Source organism: Symphalangus syndactylus, chromosome Y (assembly GCF_028878055.3).
Source record: "Symphalangus syndactylus isolate Jambi chromosome Y, NHGRI_mSymSyn1-v2.1_pri, whole genome shotgun sequence".
NCBI lineage: Eukaryota > Metazoa > Chordata > Mammalia > Primates > Hylobatidae > Symphalangus > Symphalangus syndactylus.
In genome coordinates this window covers 12642297-12668930 of record NC_072448.2, presented here as the reverse complement: position 1 = coordinate 12668930, position 26634 = coordinate 12642297, and the positions used below count along the sequence as shown (strand labels likewise).

The following is a 26634-nucleotide window of genomic DNA, read 5'->3' as shown; positions in this document are numbered from 1 at the left end:
TCATGGTATTAAGGAGGCAATCTGAGGCATTCCTCTCAGTTAATTTGACACACGATTAGCAAGGTCCCTCTGCCCTTGCCACCTGAGAATGTGCCCTGTTCCAGGTAAAACCCAAAAGATTCATAGGCATGCCTTTAGTCTCAGCCATAGTCTCTTGGCAACTGCTAGTGTTGCTGTGACCTCTATTGGTGAATCAGTATAAACAGCTACCTTTATATATAACTTAGCCATAAATATGTCTAATGAGCTTCTCTTACAGCAGGATATAGATCAAAAGATGCCTGCATGCCTGCAAGCCCTTGAGGATGCCTTCGAATATGTTGAGGATTGGAAAGATGCACTGGCATTCCAACAGCAATTAAACTGTGACAGGTGTCATAAGCACATTTGTGTTACCTCTCTATCTTAGAATCAATCAATACATAGTTAGGTTGAGATAAAACAACATCTCTACGGGAGTCCTACATTATAATTTAACCACAGATGTAAAGAAACTTAAAACTAAAATTCTAGAGTTTCTAAACACTGTACATCTATACACCCAACAAACAGCCATATGGAAGGATGTGCAAGAACATCTCTCCTGGATAGAATCCCACTCCTGGGGGTCACTCTTTGATTGGAAAAGAATATTACTAATTATACTCATGTTTTTCTTATGTTATTTACTAATTCCAGGATGCAAAGGCAGAATATGAGTTTTAACTGCTGCACCTGACAAACCTGTTGCTGCACACATCTGTACTCTCCAATCAATAAAACCTGAACCAAAAAAAACACACAAAAAGGGGAGATGTAGATCCATCAGAGTGGTTGGAAAAGTTATAAAAGTTATAGGGAAAGACACAAACCTTCTTGGAACGACAGGTGGTTTTGCAAAAGCTTCAGAAAAGAGTTTAGCTGATGACAATTTAGTTTGCCCTACTCTTTAGGGCAAAGGGTAGATAACAAGGGAATGTAAAGAAACTTATCTAGATAAATTGCTTTACTTACGCCTCCAGAAACCAACCCTTCATCATTCGTGCGCAGGAACTCTCTCTACTTGGGGGGTCAACCATGTTAATTAGAAACTGTATTTGCTCCAGGACTTTGTTCCTAGATCTACACAAAAATAAATGTGAGCATCTTTGGCTTACTGAGGCTGCTGCAGCTGCACTCTCATCGGCTGTGCTAAGCCATGCAGTCCCTTAGCTGCTCTCTCAGGCAAAATATCTGAATCTGCTTACTTCTTTCATCTGTTGCTTGGCCAAAATCTGCAGGACAAACTTGGCACCCAACACCATTTATTAAATAGGGAATCCTTTCCCCATTCCTTACTTTTGTCAAGTTTGTCAAAGATCAGATGACTGTAGATGTGTGGTGTATTTCTGAGGACTCTGTTCTGTTCCTTTGGTCTATATATCTGTTTTGGTACAAGTACCTTGATGTTTTAGTTACTGTAGACTTGTATTATAGTTTGAAGTCAGGTAGCTTGATACCTCCAGCTTTGTTCTTTTTGCTTAGGATACTCTTGGCTAGATGGGCTCTTTTTTGGTTCCATATGAAATTTAAGATAGTTTTTTCTAATTCTGTGAAGAAAGTCAATGGTTGCTTGCTGGTGATAGCATTGAATCTAGAAATTACTTTGGGCAGTATGGCCATTTTCATGATTTGATTCTTCCTATCCATGGGCATGGAATGTTTTTCCATTTGTTTGTGTCCTCTCTTAATTCCTTGAGCAGTGGTTTGTAGTTCTCCTTGAAGAAGTCCTTCACATCCCTTGTGAGTTGTATTTCTAGGTATTTTATTCCTTTGTAGCAATTGTGAATGGGAGGTGACTCATGATTTGGCTTTCTTATTGTCTGTTATTGGTGTATAGGAATGCTTGTTATTTTTGCACATTGATTTTGTATCCTGAGACTTGCTTATTGGCTTAATGAGATTTGGGGCTGAAATAATGAGAATTTCTACATATACAATCATGTCATCTGCAAACAGAGACAATTTGGCTTTCTATTTTCTTAACTGAATACTCTTCATTTCTTTCTCTTGCCTGGTTGTCCTGGCCAGAAATTCCTATACTACATTGAATAGGAGTGGTGAGAGAGGGCTTTCTTTTCTTGTGCCATTTTTCAAAGGAAATGTTTCCAGTTTTTGGCCATTAAGTATGATATTTGCTGTGGGTTTGTCATAAATGTCTCATTATTTTGAGATACATACCATAAAAACCTAGTTCATTGAGAGTTTTTATCATGAAGGGATGTTAAATTTTGTCAAAGGCCTTTTCTGAATCTGTTGAGATAATTATGTGTTTTTTTTGTCATTGGTTCTGTTTATGTGATGGATTATGCTTATTGATTTGTGTATATTGAACAAGCCTTGCATTCCTGGGATGAAGCTGACTTGACAGTGTTGGATAATCATTTTGATAAGCTACTGGATTTTCTTTGCCAGTATTTTATTGATGATTTTCTCGTCAATGTTCACCAGTGACATTGGCCTGAAATTTTCTTTTTTTGTTGTGTCTTTGCTACTTTTTAGTGTCAGGATGATGCTGCACTCCTAAAATGAGTTAGGGAGGGTCCCTCTTTTTCTATTGTTTGGAATAGTTTCAGAAGGAATGGTACCAACTTCTATTTGTACCTCTGGTACAATTCTAAAGTGAATCAATCCAGTCCTCGAATTTTTTTTTTTTTTTTTTTTGGTAGGCTATTTGTTACTGCCTCAATTTCAGAACTTGTTATTTCTCTATTAAGGGATTCAACTCCTTTCTGGTTTAGTCTTGGGAGGGTGTATGTCTCCAGGAATTTATCCATTTCTTCTAGATTTTCTAGTTTATTTTGCATAGGTGTTTATAGTATCTCTGATGGTAGTTTATTTATATTTCTGTGTGAGCAGTGGTGATATCCCCTTCATCATTTTTATTGTGTCTATTTCATTCTTCTCTTTTTTCTTCTCTATTGGTCTGGCTAGCAGTTTGTCTCTTCTGTTGATCCTTTCAAAAACCAGGTCCTGGATTTATTGGTTTTTTGAAGTGTTTTTCTTGTCTCTACCTCCTTCAATTCTGCCATGATCTTAGTTATTTCTTGTTTTCTGCTAGCTTTTGAATTTGTTTTGCTCTTGTTTCTCTAGTTCTTTTAATTGTAATGTTAGGGTGTCAATTTTAGATATTTCCTGCTTTCTCTTGTGGATATCTAGTACTATAAATTACCCCATACACACTGCTTTAAATATGTCCCAGAGATTCTGGAAGGTTGTGTCTTTATTCTCATTGGTTTCAAATAAATTACTTATTGCTGCCTTCATTTTGTTATTTATCCAGTAGCCATTCAGGAGCAGGTTGTTCCATTTCCATGTAGTTATGTGGTTTGAGTTTCTTAAGCCTGAGTTCTAATTTGATTGCACTGTGTGGGAAACACTTTGTTATGGTTTCTGCTGCTTTGCATTCGCTGAGGAGTCTTTTACTTCTAAATATGTGGTCCATTTTAGAATAAGTTCAATGTGGTTCTGAGAAAAATGTACATTCTGTTGATTTTGGGTGGAGAGTTCTGCAGATGTCTATTAGGTCCGCTTGACCCAGAGCTGAGTTCAAGTTCTGGGTATCCTTGTTAATTTTGTCTCCTATTGATCTCTCTAATAGTGACAGTGGGATATTAAAGTCTCCCACTATTATTTTGTAGGAGTCGAAGTCACTTTTAAGGTCTCTAAGAACTTGCTTTGCAAATCTGGGTGCTCCTGTAATTGGGTTCATATATATTTAGGATAGTTACCTCTTCTTGTTGCATTGGTCCCTTTACTATTATGTAATGCCCTTCTTTGTCTCTTTTGAATATTTGTTGGTTTAAACTCTGTTTTATCAGAGACTAGGTTTGCAACCCCTGGTTGTTCTGCTTTCCATTTGCTTGGTAAATATTTCTCCATTCCTTTATTTTTAGCCTTTGTGTGTCTTTACTCGTGAGATGGGTCTCGTAAATACAGCACACTGGTGGTCTTGACACTTTTTTGAATTTGCCAGTCTGTGTCTTCTAACTGGGGCATTTAGCCTGTTTATATTTAGGGTTAGTATTATGTGTGATTTTGATCCTGTCGTTATGATACTAGCTGCTTATTTTGCCCATTGCAGTTTCTTCATAGTGTGGATAGCCTTTACAATTTGGTAAGATTTTGCAGTGTCTGATACTGGTTGTTACTTTCTATTTGTAGTGTTTCCTTCAGCAGCTCTTGTAAGGCTGGTCTGGGGTGACAAAATCTCTTAGCATTTGCTTGTCCGTAAAAGATTTTCATCTCTCCTTTGCTTATGAAGCTTAGTTTGGCTGGATATGAAATTCTGGGTTAAAAATTCTTTTATTTAAGAATGACGAATATTGGCCACCAGTATCTTCTGACTTTTTGTGATCCTTTGTAGGAGGAGAGGCACTCTGGTTTTGGAATTTACAGACTTTTTGCACTGATTTTTCATCATCTTCATGAATTTATCTACCTTTGGTTTTTGATGTTGGTGACTTTCAGATGGGGTTTTTGTGTGAGCATCCTTTTTGTTGATATTGGTGGTATTATTTTCTGTTTGTTAGTTTTCTTTCTAGCAGTCTGGCCTGTCTGCTGCAGGTCTGCTGGCATTTGCTGGAGGGGTCCACTCCAGACCCTCTTTGCCTGGGTATCACTGGTGTAGGCTACAGAACAGCAAAGATTGCTGCTTGTTCCTTCCTCTGGAATGTTCATCCCAAGAGGGCATCCACCACATGCTAGCCACAGCTCTCCTGTGTGAAGTGTCTGTCAGCCCCTACTGGGAGGTGTTTCGCAGTCTGGATACATGGGGGTCAGGGATCCAGTTGAGGAGACAGTCTGTCCCTTAGCAAAGCTTGAGCACTGTTCAGGGAGATCCAGTGCTCTCTTCAGAGCTGTCAGGCAGGGACATTTAAGTCTGCCGAAGCTGCACCCACAACCACCCCTTCTCCCAGGTGTTCTGTTCCAGGGAGATGGGGGTTTTATCTATAAGTCCCTGAGTGGGGCTGCAGTCTTTCTTCTGAGATGCCCTGCCCAGAGAGTAGAAATCTAGAGAAGCAGTCTGACTGCAGTGGCTTTGCTGAGCTGTGATGGTCTCCCCCCAGTTTGAACTTCCCTGAGGCTTTGTTTACACTGTGAGAGTAAAACTGCCTACTCAAGCCTCACCAATGGCTGATGCCCCTCCCCCAACCAAGCTCATGAGTCCCAGGTCGAGTTCAGGCTGGTGTGCTGGCCACAAGAATTTAAAGCGAGTGGATATTTGCTTGCTGGGCTCCATGGGGGTGAGGCCCCACCAAGCCAGACCAAAAAGTGATCGATTGGTATGTATGATTTATCATTCGTGTATAAGGAAGTGTGAGTATTTTTTGTCTGCTTTACTTTGCATTCTTTTCTATATTTCTAATCTCTTTTTAAAAAGTAGAAAACTTTATTTTTCTTGGTATCAGTAATAGTACCTTTAATAATCTATTACATATTTTGAAAGAATTTCTGCCCTGTATGTCTGGTTTTTGACAAATATATCATTTGAAATTACCCTTGAATCTTCGATTCAGTACAAATACTTGCAATGCAAATTATTGGTTTTGAATTTCTCACAATTGAGCCATTGAATCTCCATATTGAAAAGCTATGACTTCCAACAGTCACTTTCGAAGTCAGTAAAGTTCTTGGAAAATTTTCTTGAGTGTTTGTGATTTTTAGATATCCGTGACTTAAAGTATATTTTATGAAAGTCATTTGAGAAATATAAGCCCACTTTTGTAACTAAAAGCTCTCTTCATATATGTATTTTTAAAGTAATCAATACTTTGTTAATATTTTTTCTCCAAGTTTCATCCAATAATTTTGTCAACCTCCAATAGATTGTTTCTGTAGTTAATAGAGTAGGTGATTTTTGTCTTTACTTTTCTATTTTCATTGTTGTTATTGAAACTTTCTTGCTCTGTCACCCAGGCTGGAGTAGAATAAGATCATCATAGCTCACTGTGGCCTCCAAGTCCTGGGCTCAAGAAATCTTTCTGCCTCAGCCTCCCAAGTGGCTGGGGCTACAGGTGTGCATAGCCATTCTTGGCTACTTTTAAAAATTGTTTTGTAGAGATAAGGTCTTGGTATATTGCCCAGGAAGTTCTTGAACTCCTGGGCTCAAGTGATCATCCTGCTTTGGCCTACCAAACTGTTGGGAATACAGGTGTGAGCCTCCGTGCCCAGCCATGGCAATTTTCTGTTTCCGTTATCTCTTCTTTTCACCATTACCATGACCACTGTCTCCACCGTCACCACTGTAACATCTTTACTTCCAAAAGGGAGATAAAGTAAAGAAACATATGGAAGGCAGCAATGACCAAGGCCATGATTCTCAAAAAGAGTTAGGAGTTACTACACTTAATAATTGTTGGGACAGGGATGGGATTATCTACAATGATTGGAATCACAGAGTTGGAATTTCAGGGGCAATTCTTGCTCCAGAGACAAGAGAGTCAAGCTTAAAGTCATAGCCTGAAGGGGCATTGAGAGTTTTTCTGTATTACTTATTTTCACATTGCTTTAAGAACTACCTGAGACTGAGTAATGTATTTTTTTTTTTTTTTTTGAGATGGAGTCTCGCTCTGTCCCACAGGCTGGAGTGCAGGGGCATGATCTTGGCTCACTGCAAGCTCCGCTTCCTGGGTTCACACCATTCTCCTGCCTCAGCCTCCCGAGTAACTAGGACTACAGGCACCCGCCACCACGCCCAGCTAATTTTTTGTATTTTTAGTAGAGATGGAGTTTCACCGTGTTAGCCAGGATGGTCTCGATCTCCTGACCTCATGATCCGCCCACCTTGGCCTCCCGAAGTGCTGGGATTACAGGCTTGAGCCACCACACCTGGCCAAGACTGAGTAATGTGTTAAAAAAAAGAGGTTTAATTGACTCACAGTTGTTCAGCCATAACAGGAATCATGTCTAGGAGGACTCAGGAAACTTAAAGTCATGCCGGGAGATGAAGGGGGAGCAAGCACCTTCTTCCCAGAGTGGCAGGAGAGAGAGAGTGAATTGCGAAGTGCCACACAGTTTTGAACCATTGGATCCCATAAGAACTCATTATCATGAGGGCAGCAAGAGGGAAATCTGCCCCCAATCCAATCATCTTCCACTAGGCCTCTCCTCCAATTGGATACAAGATTTGGGCAGGGACACAAATCTTGAAAGAAAACACAAATTGTTTTCGTTCCTTTGAATCTACTGAAATTTAAAAAATAAAATAAAATAAAACACATTCTTTGAAAAAAAAATGAAAACAAGGAGAAGAAAGGAAGAAAAACAAACAAGCAAAAAACCCAAACGTGTTCCAATTCGAGGTCTCCCAAACTGTATAAAGAGCTGATGTTGAGACTAATATATTTCTGTATGCCTCTTCCCATCATTTTGAAATGATTGTCATGTTTTCCTAGGACCAATTTCATGAGCGATAAATATAGTCATTCTCTAATCTATGTATAACACAGTGGAAATTGCTAGTTTGAGATGCTGAAAATTTCCAATGAAATATTTTGGAATTTCTCATCTCCCTTTCTCCCAGAGGACCTTCTATGAATCCAAGGATATTAACAAAATTTGTATTCATACACTGGTGTCAAAGTTTCTATTTCTCTGCTGATTGATGGTAAAATCCTGGTTGGGTTGGTGCCTCTGTTTCCTCTAGGAAGTGGAGTGGGAAAGAACCATTCATGGACATGGAAGTAATTCTTCAAAACCATAGAATCTGTCTTGAAAGTAAGTTTACCTGCCATGCAGCTCAACTCACACATGCATGAGAGTGAGAAGTGCCTTAACTGGGCTTTCAGAAGGTGAATGGGAAGTCTTGCCTCTTGGATTGTCATTTCTTATTTCAACACACTCCCTAGTCAGACCCTCCACTATTTATTCAGCCTTCCCTATTTCCACCTGAAATTCTTGCTGCCTTTCTTGATGCAGAGTGGTTAGCTCTATCTCCTGGGACACTCAAGTTGCTTCATGGAACGTGGTTGGGTTATTTTATTTGTTTTTTTTCTATTATTTTATTTCTGTTGTTTTTCTTAATCTCCTGCAATACTTCTTTCTGATGACATGAATAGATATGTGGTAGATAAATATGGATACCAAAATCTATTTATAGTATTCATATCAGGCATATGATATTAATGATATTCTTTTTAAATTTTTAGTTGTAATTTTAAGTCCTGGGATACATGTATTAATGATATTCTAATCCTAAAGCCCTGTGAAGGAAAAGAGGAATAAAGTAAGTCATTTATTCATGATTAAACAGCTGGTAAGGGGGAGCTTGGAATTTATATCAGGCTTGCTTCAGATGTGAACTTTTCTCACCTACCACAAAATATTGTCTCCCAATAAAAGAAGTGAATGGATGAGGGACTCATTCTGTACTTTGCTTATATTGACACATTTTTCAAAGGCTTCTCATAAACTTCATATAAAGCATCTTTAATGGCTTAGGAAAACAAACATATAATAAAATGAGTATATCTTTTTTTTTTTTTTTTTTTTTGAGATGGAGTCTGACTCTGTTACCAGGCTGGAGTGCAGGGGTGGTGCAATCTCAGCTCACAGCAACCTCTGCTTCCTGGGTTCAAGCGATTCTCCTGCCTCAGCCTCTTGAGTAGCTTGGACTGCAGGCAAGTGTGAGCCACCGCACCTAGCTTAGTGAATATATCTAAATGCTTCCTACTGATCAAGAAAATTGGGAAAAATCCAGTAACTCTGTTCCATAAAACTCTTAGAAAACTGTATGCTCTATTTTCTATTGTATATACCTCAGGGACCACTCATTAAAACATTGTTTTGTTTTACTTATGGCATAAAAATTTTCTGTTATAGAGGCAGATTTTAGCACAATTAATCTTAGCAGCATATTCAGTTTTTGTCACTGGCAAGATTATGGTTATATATAGATACACACATACATGCATGCATGTATTGTGTTTGTGTGTGAACCATATAGTATACATTGATATCATTTGTTTTACACACATCCTTAACCATACATAATATAGTTCTGAGAGTGTGAATGTGTGTGTAAAATCTAAGGCAATAAAAATAGTATCTAAAGTAGAAAGTGGAAGTTGTCCATTGGTTTATCTTTCAAGAGACAGTATAGATGTAAGCATAACTGGATTGTGGCAAATTGATGATAATTTTATATATACATGTTATTATATATATACTATACAATATACACATGATATACTATATGCACTCATATACACAGTATTTAAGCACTATGTACAGATTATATATAGTATATTTAGATACTATATATAGTACATATATTTGGATACTATATAGTATATATGTTTATACAGTGCTATAAAATATACACACATACTTACATGGCACATATATTTATATAGTATATATATTTGTATATTATGCTTTTACTATGTATACATATAGTATATATATTTTGTATATATTTTTTACCTTCAGAAGTAATGGCTCTTACGAGGATGGGAGAATAACATGAACATGTAGCATTTGCTACATGGGTGTGAAGTAATGTCTTTGATAGAAGCAGAATGTCATCATTCATATATAATAGGAATGGGGTGGTAATAATCCAAGGATACAAAATTTCAGCTAGACAGGAGTGATAAATAATAAGTTTTGGGTGAGGGATATGTTAATTAGCTTTGTTCAGTGAGTCCATACTGAAAGCATATATCACATCAAGTTGTACTCCATAAATATATATGAGTATTATTTGTCAATATATAATTAAAATATAGGAGAATCTGGATGCAACATATATGGGAAGAACCTGTACTACCTTTGCAACTTTTCTGTCAACCTAAAGGATTATAAAATAAGAAGTTTAATTTTTCAATGTTAAAAAAGGAAAAAGATTGTGCTTATCAAAGATCATTCCAAGAATCCCAAGGAAAGTAAAGGTTCATTTTGAAATATTATTTGTAGCATTTGCAAGCATCAGTCAGAATAAATATGCAATCGTCATTTCAAAAAAAAAGTTTGTGTGCTCTAAAGAGCTTTATTTACAATTTTTTTTAGTGTATATAAGTGTATAAACACACCTACCCTGGATATGTATGCATATAATATGTATCTGTGTATCATGTATATAAGTTTTTTAACACACATATGTATGTGCACATGTACACACACACACATGCATATAGTGGTCAGTACAAGACTAGAATACTATATGTCCTTCTATTTTACTTACTATTACATATGAATATATATTAAGGCTTCTTACTGATAAAATCTTGAAAATATTCCAGTAACATTGTGTTTCATAAAACTCTTGGAAAATTGGCATAATGATATATTCCTCAATGTTATATCTTCATCTTCACAGGGAGATTATTAGGATGTTTATGAGGAAGAGGAACAAATAATAAAGAATTGAGTGTGAAGGAAGAAAGAATAAAGATGGAAAGATATCTTTCTCTGCACACCAAACTAGTAAAAAATACAATTCACAAAATTCATAGAAATATTTTTGTCTATCCACATTGCAATATGGCCTTGATGGTAACTTGGATATTGACCAAGAAAGTGGATTTTGGTGCTGAGTTACCTTGTCTCCAGGGAGAGCCTCCATTTCTCATTAAAAAGAAAAGGCACAAAAGAAATATCACAAAGTATAGGGTGAGGCTGTTTAACTGGACCCTGTGGTGTAAGCTGGCCAAACACGCTCCCCGAGCACATAAGCATGTAGAGATTAGGGTTTTACTGTAGGTAACTTGAGCTTCTGCTGCTAGTGGAGGAGAACAATGCAAGCCAACTGATTCTTGGTGTTTTTCTGTTATTTAGATGCATACTTTACAGGTGAATGTAACAAAGCCCTGTAGCAGATTACTGCAAGTCTTTCCCTTCCTAGGTTGGGTGTGGATTGATTCCCAGTGTTGAGAAAGACTTTTCTTTTACTTATTTATTTTTATTATCAAAATATAGTTACATAATAAAAACATATAACCTAAAAGATGCTGCTTTTATTTACAGTTCTTCCAGAAAATGCCTTATTACTTAGTCCTCACGAAGCACATCTTAGTAAAGACCAGTTGTTAATATCATCATCCATTCCACCAAGAAACACTGCATTTATACTTCATATTTTAGGCTGGAAAGTAGTTTCCCACATTAGCTCAGTTCTAAATAAAGGGTCATTGAGGAGGTGCTATCAGATGCAATTTTACCCCTTTCCTAACTGGGCACACTACATATCTCAGGGTGTTTGTAGTCTCTACAAAGTAGGGAGGCTAGCAGGTTTTAGATTCAGATAATGCATATTACAAATAGGCATTCTGCATAATTATTTCCCATTTAGAAACTATAATTTTAACTAGTCTTTTTATATTGTTGTCTTTGCAATGGGTGAGCAATAAATACCATGTTTTTCATTTGCACCTAAGAGGTATTTATTTAGAACTCAAGGTGCATTAGGCTTTCTGTTGGCTGCTTGTCTTTTCAGAGTGCTGCTGTTATGTCGCTGACATTCCACTAAATTAACAATATGGTCCAATCCAAATCACTTGGGTGAAAGAAGCTACCTTTTGGTGTTGTTGCTGTTGTTGTTTTAATTTTTTAGAGGGAGTCTCACTCTGTTGCCCAGCCTGGAGTGCAGTGGGGTGATCTCAGCTCACTGCAACCTCACCCTTCTGGGTTCAAGTGATTCTCCTGCCTCAGGCTGCTGGGTAGCTGGGACTACAGGTGCCCACCACTGTGCCCAGCTGATTTTTGTATTTTCAGTAGAGATGGGGTTTCACCATGTTGACCAGGCTGGTCTCAAACTCCTGACCTTGTGATCCACCCACCTTGGCTTCCCAAAGTGCTGGGATTACAGGAGTGAGCCACTGTGCCCAGCCCTACCTATTGTTTTTAACTGTATTTGCTATTACAAGAAAACCGGAAGGAAATTCCTTGACTTCATGCCATTTTAACAATCCATTTGTCTTAGGGACTAATCACTAAAATGCAGAATTTGATTAGTAATGAAGTGTACCAGGTGCACCCCACATCCCCACATGGAATTAACATCTCAGGTTTGTTTTTTTTTTTTCCCTGAGATGGCAGTCTTGCTCCATTACCCAAGCTGGAGTGCAGTGGTGTGATCTTAGCTCACTGCAACCTCTGCCTTCCAGGTTCAAGGGATTGTCTTGCTTCGGTCTCCTGAGTAATTGGGATTACAGTTGCGGGCCACCAAGCCTGGCTAATTTTTGTATATTTAGTAGAGATGGGGTTTCACCATGTTTACCAGGCTTCTCTTGAACTCCTGACCTCAAGTGATTCACCTGCCTCAGCCTCCCAAAGTGGTAGGATTACAAGCATGAGCCACCGTGCCCAGTGTCTCCAGTGATTTTGTTATTGCAACTCAGAAATAAACATAAGGATTCTTGTCATAAATGTGATGTGTGATAGAATGAAGAAAATGTTCTGAAGCCCAGTGGAGATAGATGTAGGTGTGAAGATCATGGAATTAAATTAGCCAGTGAGAGTTTTTTATAGGAAGACTTGTTTAAAGGAGATTTGTTCAAAAAAAGATGTGCTATGTGTACAGAAGAGATGGAATACTCCTATTATTTCACATATTTTTAATCTCTTCTTTCACACGCCTTTTACCAGAGCTAACAATATTCTTGATAAAGTGCCTAAACACCTTGCAGAAACAGGGATAAAATCTAAGAGAAAGAAGAGTTGTAAAATCTACGAACATCCAAACCAGCTCTTGAGTCATCAATAACTTTTTTGTCAATACTGATGGCTTATCTTGGATTTTTGATTGCAAGGAAAAGAGACTCATTAGACAAGGGTTGCTATGTAGACAACGTGCCCTATAATGGGGAATTTCAGGACAACCAGGAATCCTTCCTTCTCAGACAGCCAAGAATGCTCCCTTCCCTTTTTCTGTCTTTCTCTTCCTCTTCCTTTCTTGGGGATATAGTTTCTTCCAGATCATGTTGTCTTGCCTTTCACTTGATCCAACTTCCTAAGTGCTTCCCAATTTCACATTGTCAAATGTCTCTGCCTTCATCTATACTTTAAACATGTTCATTCTGATTTCCATTTTTATTTTTATTGTCAGGGGCTGTCATTGATCTATATCCTTATCATAATCATCATCATCATCATCACCATCATCACTTCTACTATTATTAATCTTTTGCAAGGAAAACTGAGTTTTTCTTACTGAGTAGCCACAGACTATATCAATGTGGAATAAAATGAGAAAAAGGCCAGGCACTGTGGTTCACACCTGCAATCCCAGCACTTTGGGAGGCAGAAGGTGGAAAATCACTTGAGGTCAGGAGTTCAAGATGAGCCTGACCAACATAGTGAAAACCCATCTCTACAAAAAAATACAAAAATTGCCATGCCTGATGGCATGTGCCTGTAATCCCAGCTATTCAGGAGGCTAAGGTGGGAAAATCCCTTGAACCTGGGAAGTGGAAATTGCAGTAAGCCAAGATTGCAACACCACACTCCTCCAAGATTGCAACACTGCGCTCCCTTATGATTGCACAACTGCACTTCAGCCTGTGCAACAGAGAGAATTTTTCTCAAAAATATAAAATAAAATAAAGGAAGGAAGGAATAAAGGGAGGAAGGAAATGAGAAGAAAGGGTTTAATATTATACATAGCTTCTAACCCTAAAAAAGTAAACAAAAAGATAAAAAAATGCAAAAAATACATGATCTGCCTCTCCATTAAGATAGGAAATAAGATCAATAACTTAAAAATGGTAGCAAATTGAACTATTGTCCCAAGTCCAATTAATTCAGGACAACTGCTACAGGGTACAATTGTGTGAATATTTGCCCATATATGAAGAAGAAAACCAGGACAGTCTCAAATTGTACACTATTTGTTAAAGAACTTGTTTTTGTATCTGCTTATATTAATTATATGATGGATTAATATAATAAAAGTCAAATTTATGCTACTTTTTAATAGAAATATTGCATTATGTGGTTCTGATATTTTTGTCAATTTAAATAGGTGATAAAATATGTCATGGTAAATGAGATAATTAAATAAAAGGCTTTCTATGGCATCTTGGACTAGAAACCAAGATGATAATCCATAGGCTCTAGAAGTTCTGGCAGCAGTGTGAATGCTCATTCAATTAAATTACTTTTCCTGAAATTCCAAGGGGTCAAAACTGCAGAGGACAGAGGTAACTGTGAGATTTAATTTACATGGCTCACAAGTTAATGCCATATTTTCTCTGTTTTTTTGTATAGTAAACACCTATATTAATAGCATGATTTTGAAGTTGCAGCCCATTGCTTCAAAATGTGAGAGGTCAAAACCATGCATTCCTCCTATAGGCCTAACATTGGAATAATATTTCCAGGGACCATTTAAACAACTGTCAGCTTACTCTTATTTTTTTTTTAAGGAAATATTAGTATTATTTTTCTCCAGCATACATGGTTCATAAAAGACTCACATAATTTGAAATAATTGTGTGCTAACATGTTGTAAATTCTTATTTTCCTAGGTTACTCTAATAGTTAATAGAGATTGCAAAATGTTAGCTCTCCATATTACAAAGTATTTTATATATACCCCTAAATTAAGAGAAACGCATCTTAAAACATTAGTTTGTACTTTGTTTCTGCTAGTGCAGAAGATACACTTAATTGGGTTTGAAAAATAATTCCCTGGGTTGGAAGAATGAAGCTAAAACTTGTTATATAATGGGTCCCAACCGTAGTTTTCTATTATTATAATCTAAAAACCATAAAACCTAGTGCTTCCAGGCTACAAACTTGTACAGCATGTTACTGGAGAGAAGACCCTAGGCAACTGTAACACAATGATAAGCATTTGTTTGTCTAAACATATCTAAACACACAAAAGGGACAATAAAAATATGTTATTTTAATCTTATGACACCATCATCATATATGTGATTTCTATTTATCCAAAACATTATGCTGTCTGTGACTATATACATACCTACATAAATAGGATAGGTACATGTATACACATATATAATGTACAACATACATGTACATATATACATATATGCATATGTTTGTGTATGTATTCCCCTGTGTGCCTTCACAACATGATTGAGGCCAACAACATCTGAAGGATTTAGTTCACATATTCCAAAGAGTCTGGGTACTTGCTATATTTCTTTACTTGCTACTTAGCAAAGATTATCATGCAGGACATTGACTTACAAGTGTTTGCTGTATAACTTCTTGGTGAAAGATTGGGGTATGAAGATATGTTATCCTGTTATCCATCAAATTTTCCTGTCCAAGGGGACATGTTTCCAAGTCACAACATCTTTCATTATGAAAGCGGAGTAATGCAGTTGCCTGCCCCTTAGAGCTACCATGAATGTGAAATAAGTTCGTGATGGCTGGATGCACAGGAAGGAATTGATAACTGAGCTCCCATTGGAATGACCACAATTTTCTGCCTCTGGAGTTTCATTCAGTAGAATTTCTTGCTGTCACTTGAAGGTTTACTCACCTAAGACTTTCTATTTGAAACTGTTAAGGCATTAGTTTGTTGAACACAACTCAAAACACAGTGACACAAGAATGAGCAGTGGTAAAAATAACATGTCCAAACACTCATTTTCAGGCAGTGTCATCTCAGGAGCTTCACCAAACAGGGCTTAGTTTTCCAAAATCAGGCTAGCAGAGCCTCCTCAACTGTGCCAAAGCTAAAGAAACCATCCCATTATCAAATGTATTTACACATTTGTAGCCTATCTGAGAGCTATCACTTAGCATTTACAAAGAAAAAGGCATTCCAAGAATAACAAAAGTAAATAAAATATGCCACCTACCAAGAAAGAACAGATGCATAAATGTTTGTACAAACATTAGAAAATAGCATGATATTTTATTATTAAAATGCTGCTGAAAAGTTTATACATATGTGACTGGCCATATACATCTTCTATCATTACTTATGGCAAAAGAAAGAACAAAACCTCAAAATAATAACCCAAAGGACCATTAAACCCTGTGTTCCTTTGAAGATCAAGGAAAAGCCTAGGAAAGGATTTTTTCTTACTTTTTTTCTCATTTTTTTCTTTTTTCTCTTTTTTTATAAATAGCAAGTATATTTTTCTCATAGAACTCTATGAAGATTCTATAACTTCTTTTCATGTAGAAATGAGAAATCGTGTAAGATGTACTAAGTCACTTTTAATCATAATTCCCTGTAAAAGCTAAAGCTATTCATTTAACAGGAACTCTTCTTTTCCTTAAGACGTCGCAAGCCTGTCATGTTGTTGTACATATTGCTAGCAAGATACAATTGGAAATATGAACAAATACTGGAATTCATATTATAGGCAGACAAAACCAGCATGGATGCCACACATCACTTCCTGTGTAGTTTCATGGAGAGCCTATTTGTGGTTGCTCAGGTGGGGTCATACATTGCTTGCAGAAATTGCCTGATCATAGCTGTATGAAAAATGAATTGGGAATGAAATCTTACCATGACACTTCTGTGTAGGAAAGAAATGTTGCCTCACGTGTGCCAAGTTCACATCATAATATTTCACTTATTTATATAGAGAGAATCACTTTCAAATTTAACCCAACATAAGCAACAGGATTTGGAGGCGATTTTATGTATTTTTAAAAACAGTTTTCTTTTTTCTAGAGGTCACTCTCAAACATTGACATATCACTATAGTTTTGAGTGTATGGATTCAGTAATCAAAGTTGTTACTGAAAAAGAGTCAGGTAGCTGGACAATTTTTATGGGGAATCCCCACTTTAGTAGAAGCATTTAACATTGGATTTCTAGAATAACCCACAATGCAGCCAAGGGACATGATCTTCAAACATCTTTGGCTAGTGTTTCTTGGTAAGGCAGTAAGACAAAATATAGAGCAACCATTGCTACTGTGTTTCCTTCTGCCTTGTAACACTCCAATATTTCCTGAAAATGAGTAATGAGAAAATGACAAGCTGTTGGAGAGACAAATCTCTGATTCCCAAGCAACCAATTTAAAATGGGTGAATAAATTCCATTCAGTGCCTTGTCAGTGAAGATTTCCTAACTTCCCAAAAAACCCATGCAAAGCAGTTTTAATGTTCTATCCTTTTCCCCCATTCTTCTATGATATTCCTTGTTTGGTGATTAGATAAATCCACAAAAAGTGATATTTTCAGACAAGCATATGTTTTATCCTATAAATGATATAAAAGATTTTTAAAAACCTGCTTACTGATAAATAAGGGACTAGGTGCTTAAACAAAAAACACACGTCTTCCTTCAATCTGATTAGCTAAGCTGAGCCGGTACTTCATTAGCCAAATCCTCCGGCAGCTGCTAGGGAACACAGCCGTATTTACTCCAAGGGACATAGCTCCACCAAAGGCAAGCTTTCTTCTTTTTTGGCAGGGTCCTGAAATAGGAAGCAACTCTTCCCAAATATATTCAAAAGGCAAGCGCTACAGAACAGGACTTGTATTCTTTTTTCTCTGCTGATTCTTTGTGTGTGTCTGTGTGTGTGTGTCTCATTCAACAAGTTTTAAATACATTCCACTTTTAGGACCTATCTCTGTGCTGCAATTTCATGAAAGCTAACACTTACAAATCAAAGTTTTCTAAAACAATGGTCTCCTAAGAATGCTCTACATGCATCTGTGCAACCTGACAGGGAGAAATAGGCCACACAAAATTTCTGAGTCTTCCATTTGACATCACATATTCCTACAAATGAAAATCTCATGTCAGAAAATCCCATGTTTTTGTTTACATGTAATTTAGGAAGAAAAGCCTCTTTTGCTGTAGGGAAACTAATGTGGTATGACTAATATGTGTGAAAGCACAACCTTGCTAAAAGTTCTTTCAAACTGAAAACACAAAAGCTTTTCTCCTTTTTGTTTGTCTGCAGTTTTTGTTTGAACTCACAGCTATATACATTTTTATTTTTTACTAAGTTTCTTAAATATAGTTCAGGCTGGCAGAACACCTCTTTCCACAGAACCGTAAAATTTTTCTGCACAGTCAATTCTCTTACTTTGATAATAAAATTCTACATTTCCTTCTCTCTGGATTACAGCTCCATGTGCTGTGTAAAAGCCCGTAGATTCTTTCTTCACTTAAGAATAGCCATCCATTGTGTAGCCCAGATAGAAATATTTAAACTTCCATTGTAATGAAAAAATATTAAGTGTCCCTGGCTGAGCTTTGGAAGTGTGAGCTGCTGCCATGATGTTGGAAACACACGGGTCCTTGAAATGGTGATGTCCTAGTCACGCGAAACATCTGTTGTCATGATTGAGATCTTAAAGCAGTATTGTAACAGAAACATATACTTTTCACGTTTCATATGGTCAGAACTTGATCTCACAATACTGGAAAATGCCAATGAGAAGGGTCTGCTGGGACAGGATGACTACCGTTTTGCATTTTTATCTAAAGTCAGTGGCACAAAAACATTCGTGGTTTGGAGATTTCCTTTCTGCTTATTTGTCTCCTCTATGTTGCTGAGCAGTAGGGGCAGAGGGATAGGAGGGGAAATACAGAAAATCTATACTCTAGTGGTGGAATGTCCATGGGGTACATTTGTACTGTTTTGTCCTCCACTGAAGGTGTTAAAAGTGTGTAAAGGCTGCATCCCTATCAGTGTGTTTGGAATCATGGTGATGGTGTTTGGCGTCATAAGTGGGATGTCATCTGGCGACCGGCGCAGCGTGAGGGTGTAGTCTGGTGGGCAGGTGAGCCTCAGAGTGTCATGTGCCTGCAGCGACTCACACTCGTGATCGTGTTCCAGCTGCTTCATCTGCAGAGACATGATCTCTTCGTTCTGGACGTGAGTGATATCATTTGTGGTGTTTCTCTGGGGACTGGGGCGCCTGTGAGTCTCATGGCGCCTCTTGTCCTTTTTGTAGTACAGCGCCGCAAAGGCTAAGATGTTGAGGAAGAGGAGCGACGCCCCGACGGCAATGGTGACACTTAATTCGGTGGAATAATCTCGTTTGGTTTCAATGAGCACAGTTGTGTCCTCGGGCCCTGTTTTGTGAGGGTCCTTAGAGTGTTTGGGATTGTTGGCAGGAGTGATTGCTGGGCGTTTGGTCGTTGGCCATATCTTGGCGGGAGATCGCCGGGTGCCATAGGGAAATGATGTCACGTCTGGGGGAGGAACCTTTGTGGTTGTTGAAACATACTGGAATATCTCGTTCAAGTTATGCAAATGAGGAACGAGTTCCAACCAGAAAGCCACTTTCGTAGCCCGGTAGTGATCTCTCACTCTGGGTTTCAAGCCAATATGCAGATAGAGCTGGTCTTTGGGATTATACTTGGACCAGGCCACTTCCTCAAAGCGGTTGGGTTTTGTGTGAATGAACTTGGTATCCTGAGGAACTGGTTGATTTGGATCGCTGGGGATACAAGGAAGAAAAAAAGAAAGGTCTTACTCTTTCACATGTGATATGATATTATCTTAAACCAATAAATCAGGAAGTTACAATCTGATCTTCATATATATTTATCAATGAGCAAAAAATACACAATCAGCAAAGGTACATTCTGCTTTAATCCTAGACGTGTCTATCACATTGTCTTTTCCTTTAAAAATTGCTCTTATTTTTCTTTTAAATATAAATCCTGATAGCAGCATTATGCAATTTTTATAACATATTTACTATTTTTTAATGCATCGAATGATCTTCAAAAATAAAGGAAAACTAAGTGTCTCTGGGAAAAATTTCAATATTTCAAGTTTCACTGTTTTTGAACTGTAAAACTCATCCAGGATTGATTTGCCCCAAAGGGATATTTGGGAAGGTCTGGAGACATTTTTGGTTTTCGTAGACAGTTCCTATGAAGGATGGAGGTTAGGGATGCTACTAAACACCCTCTGGTGCACTGAAGAGACCCCCACAGTAAAGAAGTTATCTGGACCCAAATGTTAACAGTACTGAGGTTGAGAAATTCTTATTAATTCTAAGAAATTCTGTTCAACAAGTGGGCATTCTCTTTCTTACTCAAAAATTGCATTTGAAGTAAATGAAGAGATGTTACAGTTTTAGCAATGAAAATTGATATTAACACTCAAAATAAAATAGGATTTATAATTAAAAGCTGTAAATCATCACATGCATCATTTGTTTGCTCTCTATTTGAAAGTAAAATACATAGGCACATGGACAATTTTTGAAGACTGAGTCCAGAAAAGATGAAAGCACATTACAGCAGCTGTAAGAAGTTTGTTAAAATAGTACATATATTTATGGTGAGGTTAACATATTTAGGATAAATAAGACACTCAGAAACAAGCTGAGGGCTGTTACAGATGCTAAATTGTGCTTGGAAGCTATACACTGAAGAATTATCTTATTAATATTTGCACAAGTGGGCAGAGGTAGAAGGAGAATCATAAAAATTTGGGGATAATTCATAAAGCATAGAGCCTTTAAATATCTTTGCAACTAATCCTTTTAAGATAACACTTCCCCTTCAAAAAACAAATATACCAAATTCTCATTTCTTCCTTTCCTTATGGTTGATAAAGTAAGCTATAAAACCAATTACATCTTAAGGTTTAATTGTTACAAAATATTGAGGTTGTGCATGGTAAAATGTCATCTAATGATTAGTACTCAGCATTGAGATATGATGTGCAGACCCAGGCAGGCAGGGAGTTGCAACATCCTGATCAATAGTTCCAGGTGTAAGCTAAAGTCCATACTCCAGGTAACTCCTTCTCAGGGGGACTTTTGGGAAGCTGCCTCCAACCATTGCATATTGGGCTGTACGGCAGAAGGCTACAGGACCAAGGAAGAGTATCTATCTAGTCATTACCAGACATTGTGCAGGATTCAAACAATAAACTTGACTCAGAGATGCCACATGTGCTAAAGGAAGATTTTCTCCCCTCAATCTGAGTCTGTGGTGGTAGTAAAAGAAATAATGTCCCTGTATTCAAATTTCTGAATCTCTGGCTCATTAACAGCTGTGAATTATTGAGCCAATTTTCCAGCCACTGTTGGCCTTAACTTACCCATCTATATAGAGAATGAGAATATCAGGCTTGGAGATAAGTGATGAAGGTTGAAAGAAAATGACAAAATGTCTGACATATGGTAAGAATTCAGGAAATATTATCCTCTCTCTTCCAATACAAAAATTAGAACACATACAATATTGCAAGGGAGGGGGGACTAGGGAGTGATGAAGTGATATACTGTATATGAAAGTATACTGTATATTACATACTATATATAAGTATACTATGTACCACAGCTTATACTGTATACTAACCATATACTATATGCAGTATATATGTATACATATATCTATATCTATAGATATAGATATAAGATGTATAATGTAATAGAGAAGAAAAAGAAAGTTGCCCTCTACCTTTTAGTGGAATGCACACTAACTGCCGTGCTTTCACTTTACTAAGAGGGTGAGAACAAATATGTTTATAAAATCACATAGGTTCGAATACCATGAGATCTCATATTTATTTATAAACAACATATTTGAAAAGTCTACTGCTTTTTATTTGGTATGCATATATTTTGATACAGCTTTGAAAAAATACTGGATTCATTTTATCATCTCACTTTTCTTTTACTTCTTTAAGCCTTCTGAAATAATTATAAAATTTTTACTTAATGTGTGTTGAAAGAAAAATAAATGAACAAATATTTTAGGAAAAACTTCGTACTAATATTTGTTATTAACTTTTAGTGTTCTAAAGAAACAAATGGAAGTGAAGATTCCTCCTTTTTTCATGGATCCAATTTTTCTAAATTGGGTCTATTAGATGTGTGACTATCTCATCTATTAAGCAGTGAGAATCTAGGAAAAGGAGTATTCTATTCATGTTGACTACTAGGCAATTTTTGAAGGATTCAGGGTATATTTGAAAGGTAAAGAAAAAACATTTATTCTGTTCTTTAAAAAACAAATAAAAAACATTTATTCTTGAAGAATAAAGGAGAGGATTTGAGAAATCCAGATGAGTGAGCTGCTGCCTAATATAATCTGTCTATTAAAGATCTCAGAGATGCATAGCTGGAATTCTTAAGCCCTGATAAACTTGTGGAGATTATGACAGCCTATGTCATTCTCCCTTACCAAACCCTGCAGACAGTGAGGTCTAGATGTGTGATATCAGTGTTTTATTTTTTAGTTTTTATTCAGCATAAGAAATGTTTAAATTCCTGTGAGTAAAATTAAAGATTGTAATGACTGAAGATAGAAACACAAGTTGGTCTCTCTAGTAATAGACTCAATGTATGTCTTCCTCCTTATCCCCTACCACCTAACACAGCCATTTCCACCTGTCCTGTTTTGAGATGTAATCTTGGCAGCAGAGACTCAAGTGCATTTCTAAGGTCTTGTTCATTTCTTTAGCTAGAGATGGATATAGCATTATGATCCCTCTAAAAATATCTGTGAACACTCTCAGCTGTTCCTTTAAGTAGTACAGGTTTTCCTTATACCCAAAACATTGTTAGCAAACTAGTTTATTTTGCACTCGATGACTCCTCCACTATACCAGGGGAGGATGTTCATTCATTCAGCTTAAAATCCGTTTTTGGTAATAAAGGTCACCTTTAAGACTAGAATTATGCTGCAACTCTCTGTAACCAATCCCTGCTAAATACTTCATTGGGATTCTTTTATCCTCAACAGATTTAGCAATGGTTGAATATAAATTATCAGTAGAATAAAGAATATTCAACAGCAGTGATGGTGTCTGATGCAAACAAGATAGAAATCAATCTGATGTACAGGCCTTAGACTCAGTGGAACAACATAAAAAATGAAAATATATGTTGATCTGATTTTCCATGAGAAAACTCTATTCCGATTTCTGACTTCCAATAGCACATAACTTCTTCTATTACATATTATAATGCATTGTTTGATTACTTTAAAGCACTGCTCTTTGTCATATCTTTTAAAGAGACCAAGATTTGGCCAGGCATGGTGGCTAGATCCTATAATCCCAGCACTTGGAAAGGCTGAGGTGCACAGATCATGAGGTCAGAAGTTTGAGACCGGGACAACATGGTGAAACCCTGTTTCTACTAAAAATAAAATTAGCTGAGTACACTGATGGGAGCCTGTAATCCCAGCTACTTGGGAAGCTGAGACAGGAGAATTGCTAGAACCCAGAGGCGGAAGTTGCAGTGAGCTGAGAACACATGAGATCGCACTACCACACTCCAGCCTGTGTGATACAGAAAGACTCTGTCTCAGAAGAAAAAAAAAAAAAAAGACCAAGTTTCCCTCACTCCTTTTTGCTGATCTCTTTCCACATAGAGCTCAAAATGAGAGAATCCTGGATCAATGGGCACCTGAATTTTATTGATCAGCTTAGACAAACCCCTTTTCTCCTATTTTCCAAATAATTTTAAAGGAAAATAAGTTTAATTCTCTAGAACCGTTTTCAAACCTTAGAGTTAGTTTTAAGTTTTGCTTGATGGTGATTCTCATTTCCAAAAATGGTTTTAATCTATCTTATTTTTACAATGGCTTTGCATGTTTGGGCTTACTCAGTTCTCTTCAAGCACGATTTTAGTCCCCTGACCTGGACTAATATTGAAACACTTCCTTGCTACAGGGGAGAATCCCCCTCAGGCACAGGCCAGGGCACTTGCTTCTCTAATCAAAATAATAATTAAAAAATGGCAAGGATTTTTTGCGGCCCTGGCATTCACTTATTTCAACATCCTGTCTTGATCAAGGTTTTCATGATTTAGAGCTTCTGCAGTAACTTCGTTCTCATTTCTACTCTGTGTGCTTGCTGAATCTGCCTTTCTAATGTGGTAGGGCCCTCTTACCTAATGCTAACATGAAAACGTACAGGTGACATGATTTGTAAGCAAGGATCCAATTGACCGTCCCTCCCTCCTTCTTTCCTTCCTCCCCTGCTCCCTTCCCTCTTTTCTCTCTCATCCTCCCTTTCCCTGTTTTCCTTCTTTCCCTTACCCATCCCTCCCTTCCCTTAATCCTTTCTTCCTCTCCTCCTCCATTCCCATTTTTTTCTGCCTCTCTTCCTTCCTCTCTCCCTTCCTTTTTTGTCTCCATCCATTTTTATCCTGGCCTGTCTCCCTAATCTCTCTTTCCTTCCTTCCTCTATTCTTTCTTCCTCCTCCCTTCCTCTCTTCCCTCTTTTCTTTCACTCTTTCTTTCCTTTGCTTCCTCTTTTCTTCCTTCCTTCCTCCCTTCCTTCCTTTCACCTTCCTTCCCTTCTTACATCTTTCCTTTCTCTTCTCCCTCTTCCCTCTTTCTTTTCTTCCTTCCTCCCTTCCTTTACTCATTTCTTGATTCCCTCCCTTCCTTCTTCCTTCCTTCTTTCCCTACCTTCCTCTCTCTCTCTTCTTTGCCTCCCACCCTTCCTCCCTCCTTCCTTCTTCCTTCTTCCTTCCCTTCTTTCCTTCATCGCAACTCTCCTTCCTTCAGTCCCTTCAACCTCCCTTCCTTATTTTCCTGACATGCACATTCCAACATCATTTTTCTGTGGTCATCCAAATTCCAAAGGTATATGCATATCAGTTATATGTACTTTTTAACTCATAGTAAAGGTCAGAACCATCTGCTTTGAGATGTCTGTAAAGAAGCATCCAGACACCATCCACTTCATCTTCACAAACATTTGCCATCAGGAGACTGTGCTGTGCCTGCAGGTCTAAAATACATGACATGATGACCACTGAGAGTGGTGAAGCATGTCCTGGCACAATGTGATCCTCTCTCCACAGCACTGTGTAGTGACAGACATGCTGAGAGCTATTCTTGTTTCCTCCTGTCACCTCCAGTGCTGGAAGGGAACAGTGAGAGTATGCAGAAATATCCCCTCCTTTTCTGTGAGTCATTGTCTGAGTGTGTGCTTGGTAGAATGGTGTTAAACTTCCCAGCTCATACCATGACAACAGATAAGATACATCCTATGTTTTCTCCTTACAGGTATCAGGTTGGTTTGTTCTCTGCACCTGATGACCAGGGAATCCTTCTCTGCCCTGGAGTGATCAGGCCACCATCCAATTTACAATAAACAAATAACTAGCAACAGTGAAATTCCTCACTTCCTTCTCTTATGGGGCTGCCAAAGAAGTGTGATCACTTAAAACTATTTATATTTGAGTCCACATCTTGCATTTCACACGACATGTAAGTTCTGAGTAACTTCCATGACAAATCATTTGAGTCATTCTAATACATTTTCAATGAAACAAAAGAACTCACTGCATTAATACAGCCTGTTATTTCAGGGATGTTTCCTATGGATGGAAGAAACAAAAACAGAGGCTTCAGACAGACTGACATTCAGGCTTTCATTACCTCAGTGAACTCCCTACTTGAAGCTTATGATTTGAGTAGCATCAGAGAATCTCTGCTCTCATGGTTCTAGTGGTTTTCCCTTCCTCATCTCTTCCAGTGATGTCAGGGCCTCCACAAAAGCTAGAAGCATCCTCAACACAGACCATGAATGGCAATGTGAATGTACTCCCTAAACGCAGGGTGGAAATCACAGGCTCTAAACCAAGTGACTTTAAGAAACAGATTCATGGCATTAAAAAGCACTCAGTAACAGAGAGATCACTGGTATTCTTATGGCACTTTCAGACTTTCATGATATCTTGGTAAAAGCCTCTATTTGATGCCAGTAATGATAATAATCACCTCAGAGAACGAATTAACTTCCTTTATCTTTTCCTATCTTTTTTTCTTTTTCTTTTTTTTAAAATAATGACATAGCCAGCCTCAGTCTCATAGCCTTTGGGAGTCAGGAGGAGTTAATGAGAATTTAACAGCATTATTTAGATTTCACTATAGTTTTAATGGTTCTATAAAATATATGAAGACTGGTGGGTGGAGCCAAGATGGCCGAATAGGAACAGCTCCAGTCTACAGCTCCCAGCATGAGTGATGCAGAAGATGGGTGATTTCTGCATTTCCAACTGAGGTACGGGTTCATGTCACTGGGGAGTGTCAGATAGTGGGCGCAGGACAGTGGGTGCAGCGCACCAAGTGTGAGCCGAAGCAGGGTGAGGCATTTCCTCACCTGGAAAGTGCAAGGGGTCAAGTAATTCCCTTGCCTAGTCAAAGAAAAGGCTGACAGAAAGCACCTGGAAAATCGGGTCACTCCCACCCTAATACGTCATGTTGCAGGAAGTCAGGGACACCAAATGGAGGGACAGGCTGAAGCCATGGCAGAAGAACATGGATTCTTTAGATTTCATGGACATTTATTAGTTCCCCAAATTAATACTTTTACAATTTCTTATGCCTGTCTTTACTGCAATCTCTAAACATAAATTGTAAAGATTTCATGGACACTTACCACTTCCCCAATCAATACCCTTGTGATTTCCTATGCCTGTCTTTAATCTCTTAATCCTGTCAGCTGATGAGGATGTATGTCACCTCAGGACCAGGTGATAATTGCATTAACTGCACAAATTGTAGAACATATGTGTTTAAATAATATGAAATCTGGGCACCTTGAAAAAAGGAAAGGACAACAGCAATTGTTCAGGGAATAAGAGAGATAACCTTAAACTCTGACCACCAGTGAGCCTGGCAGAACAGAGCCATATTTCTCTTCTTTCAAAAGCAAATGGGAGAAATATTGCTGAATTCTTTTTCTCAGCAAGGAACATCCCTGGGAAAGAGAATACATGCCTGGA

The 26634-nt window shown here is 37.7% G+C and overlaps 1 protein-coding gene across 4 annotated transcripts in view; it reads right to left on the bottom strand.

Annotated features, from left to right (window-relative positions):
• Window positions 1–17898: 17898 nt before the first annotated feature.
• The window catches only part of LOC129476698 (neuroligin-4, X-linked-like), a 336078-nt gene continuing 327342 nt past the window's right edge, over window positions 17899–26634 (bottom strand). For all 4 annotated transcript variants that reach the window (XM_063635436.1, XM_055269581.2, XM_055269583.2 and 1 more), the window contains one exon: window positions 17899–19359. In XM_063635436.1, the coding sequence (XP_063491506.1) occupies window positions 18510–19359 (850 nt within the window). In that variant the 3' untranslated portion in view covers window positions 17899–18509. The remainder of the gene's footprint in view (window positions 19360–26634) is intronic.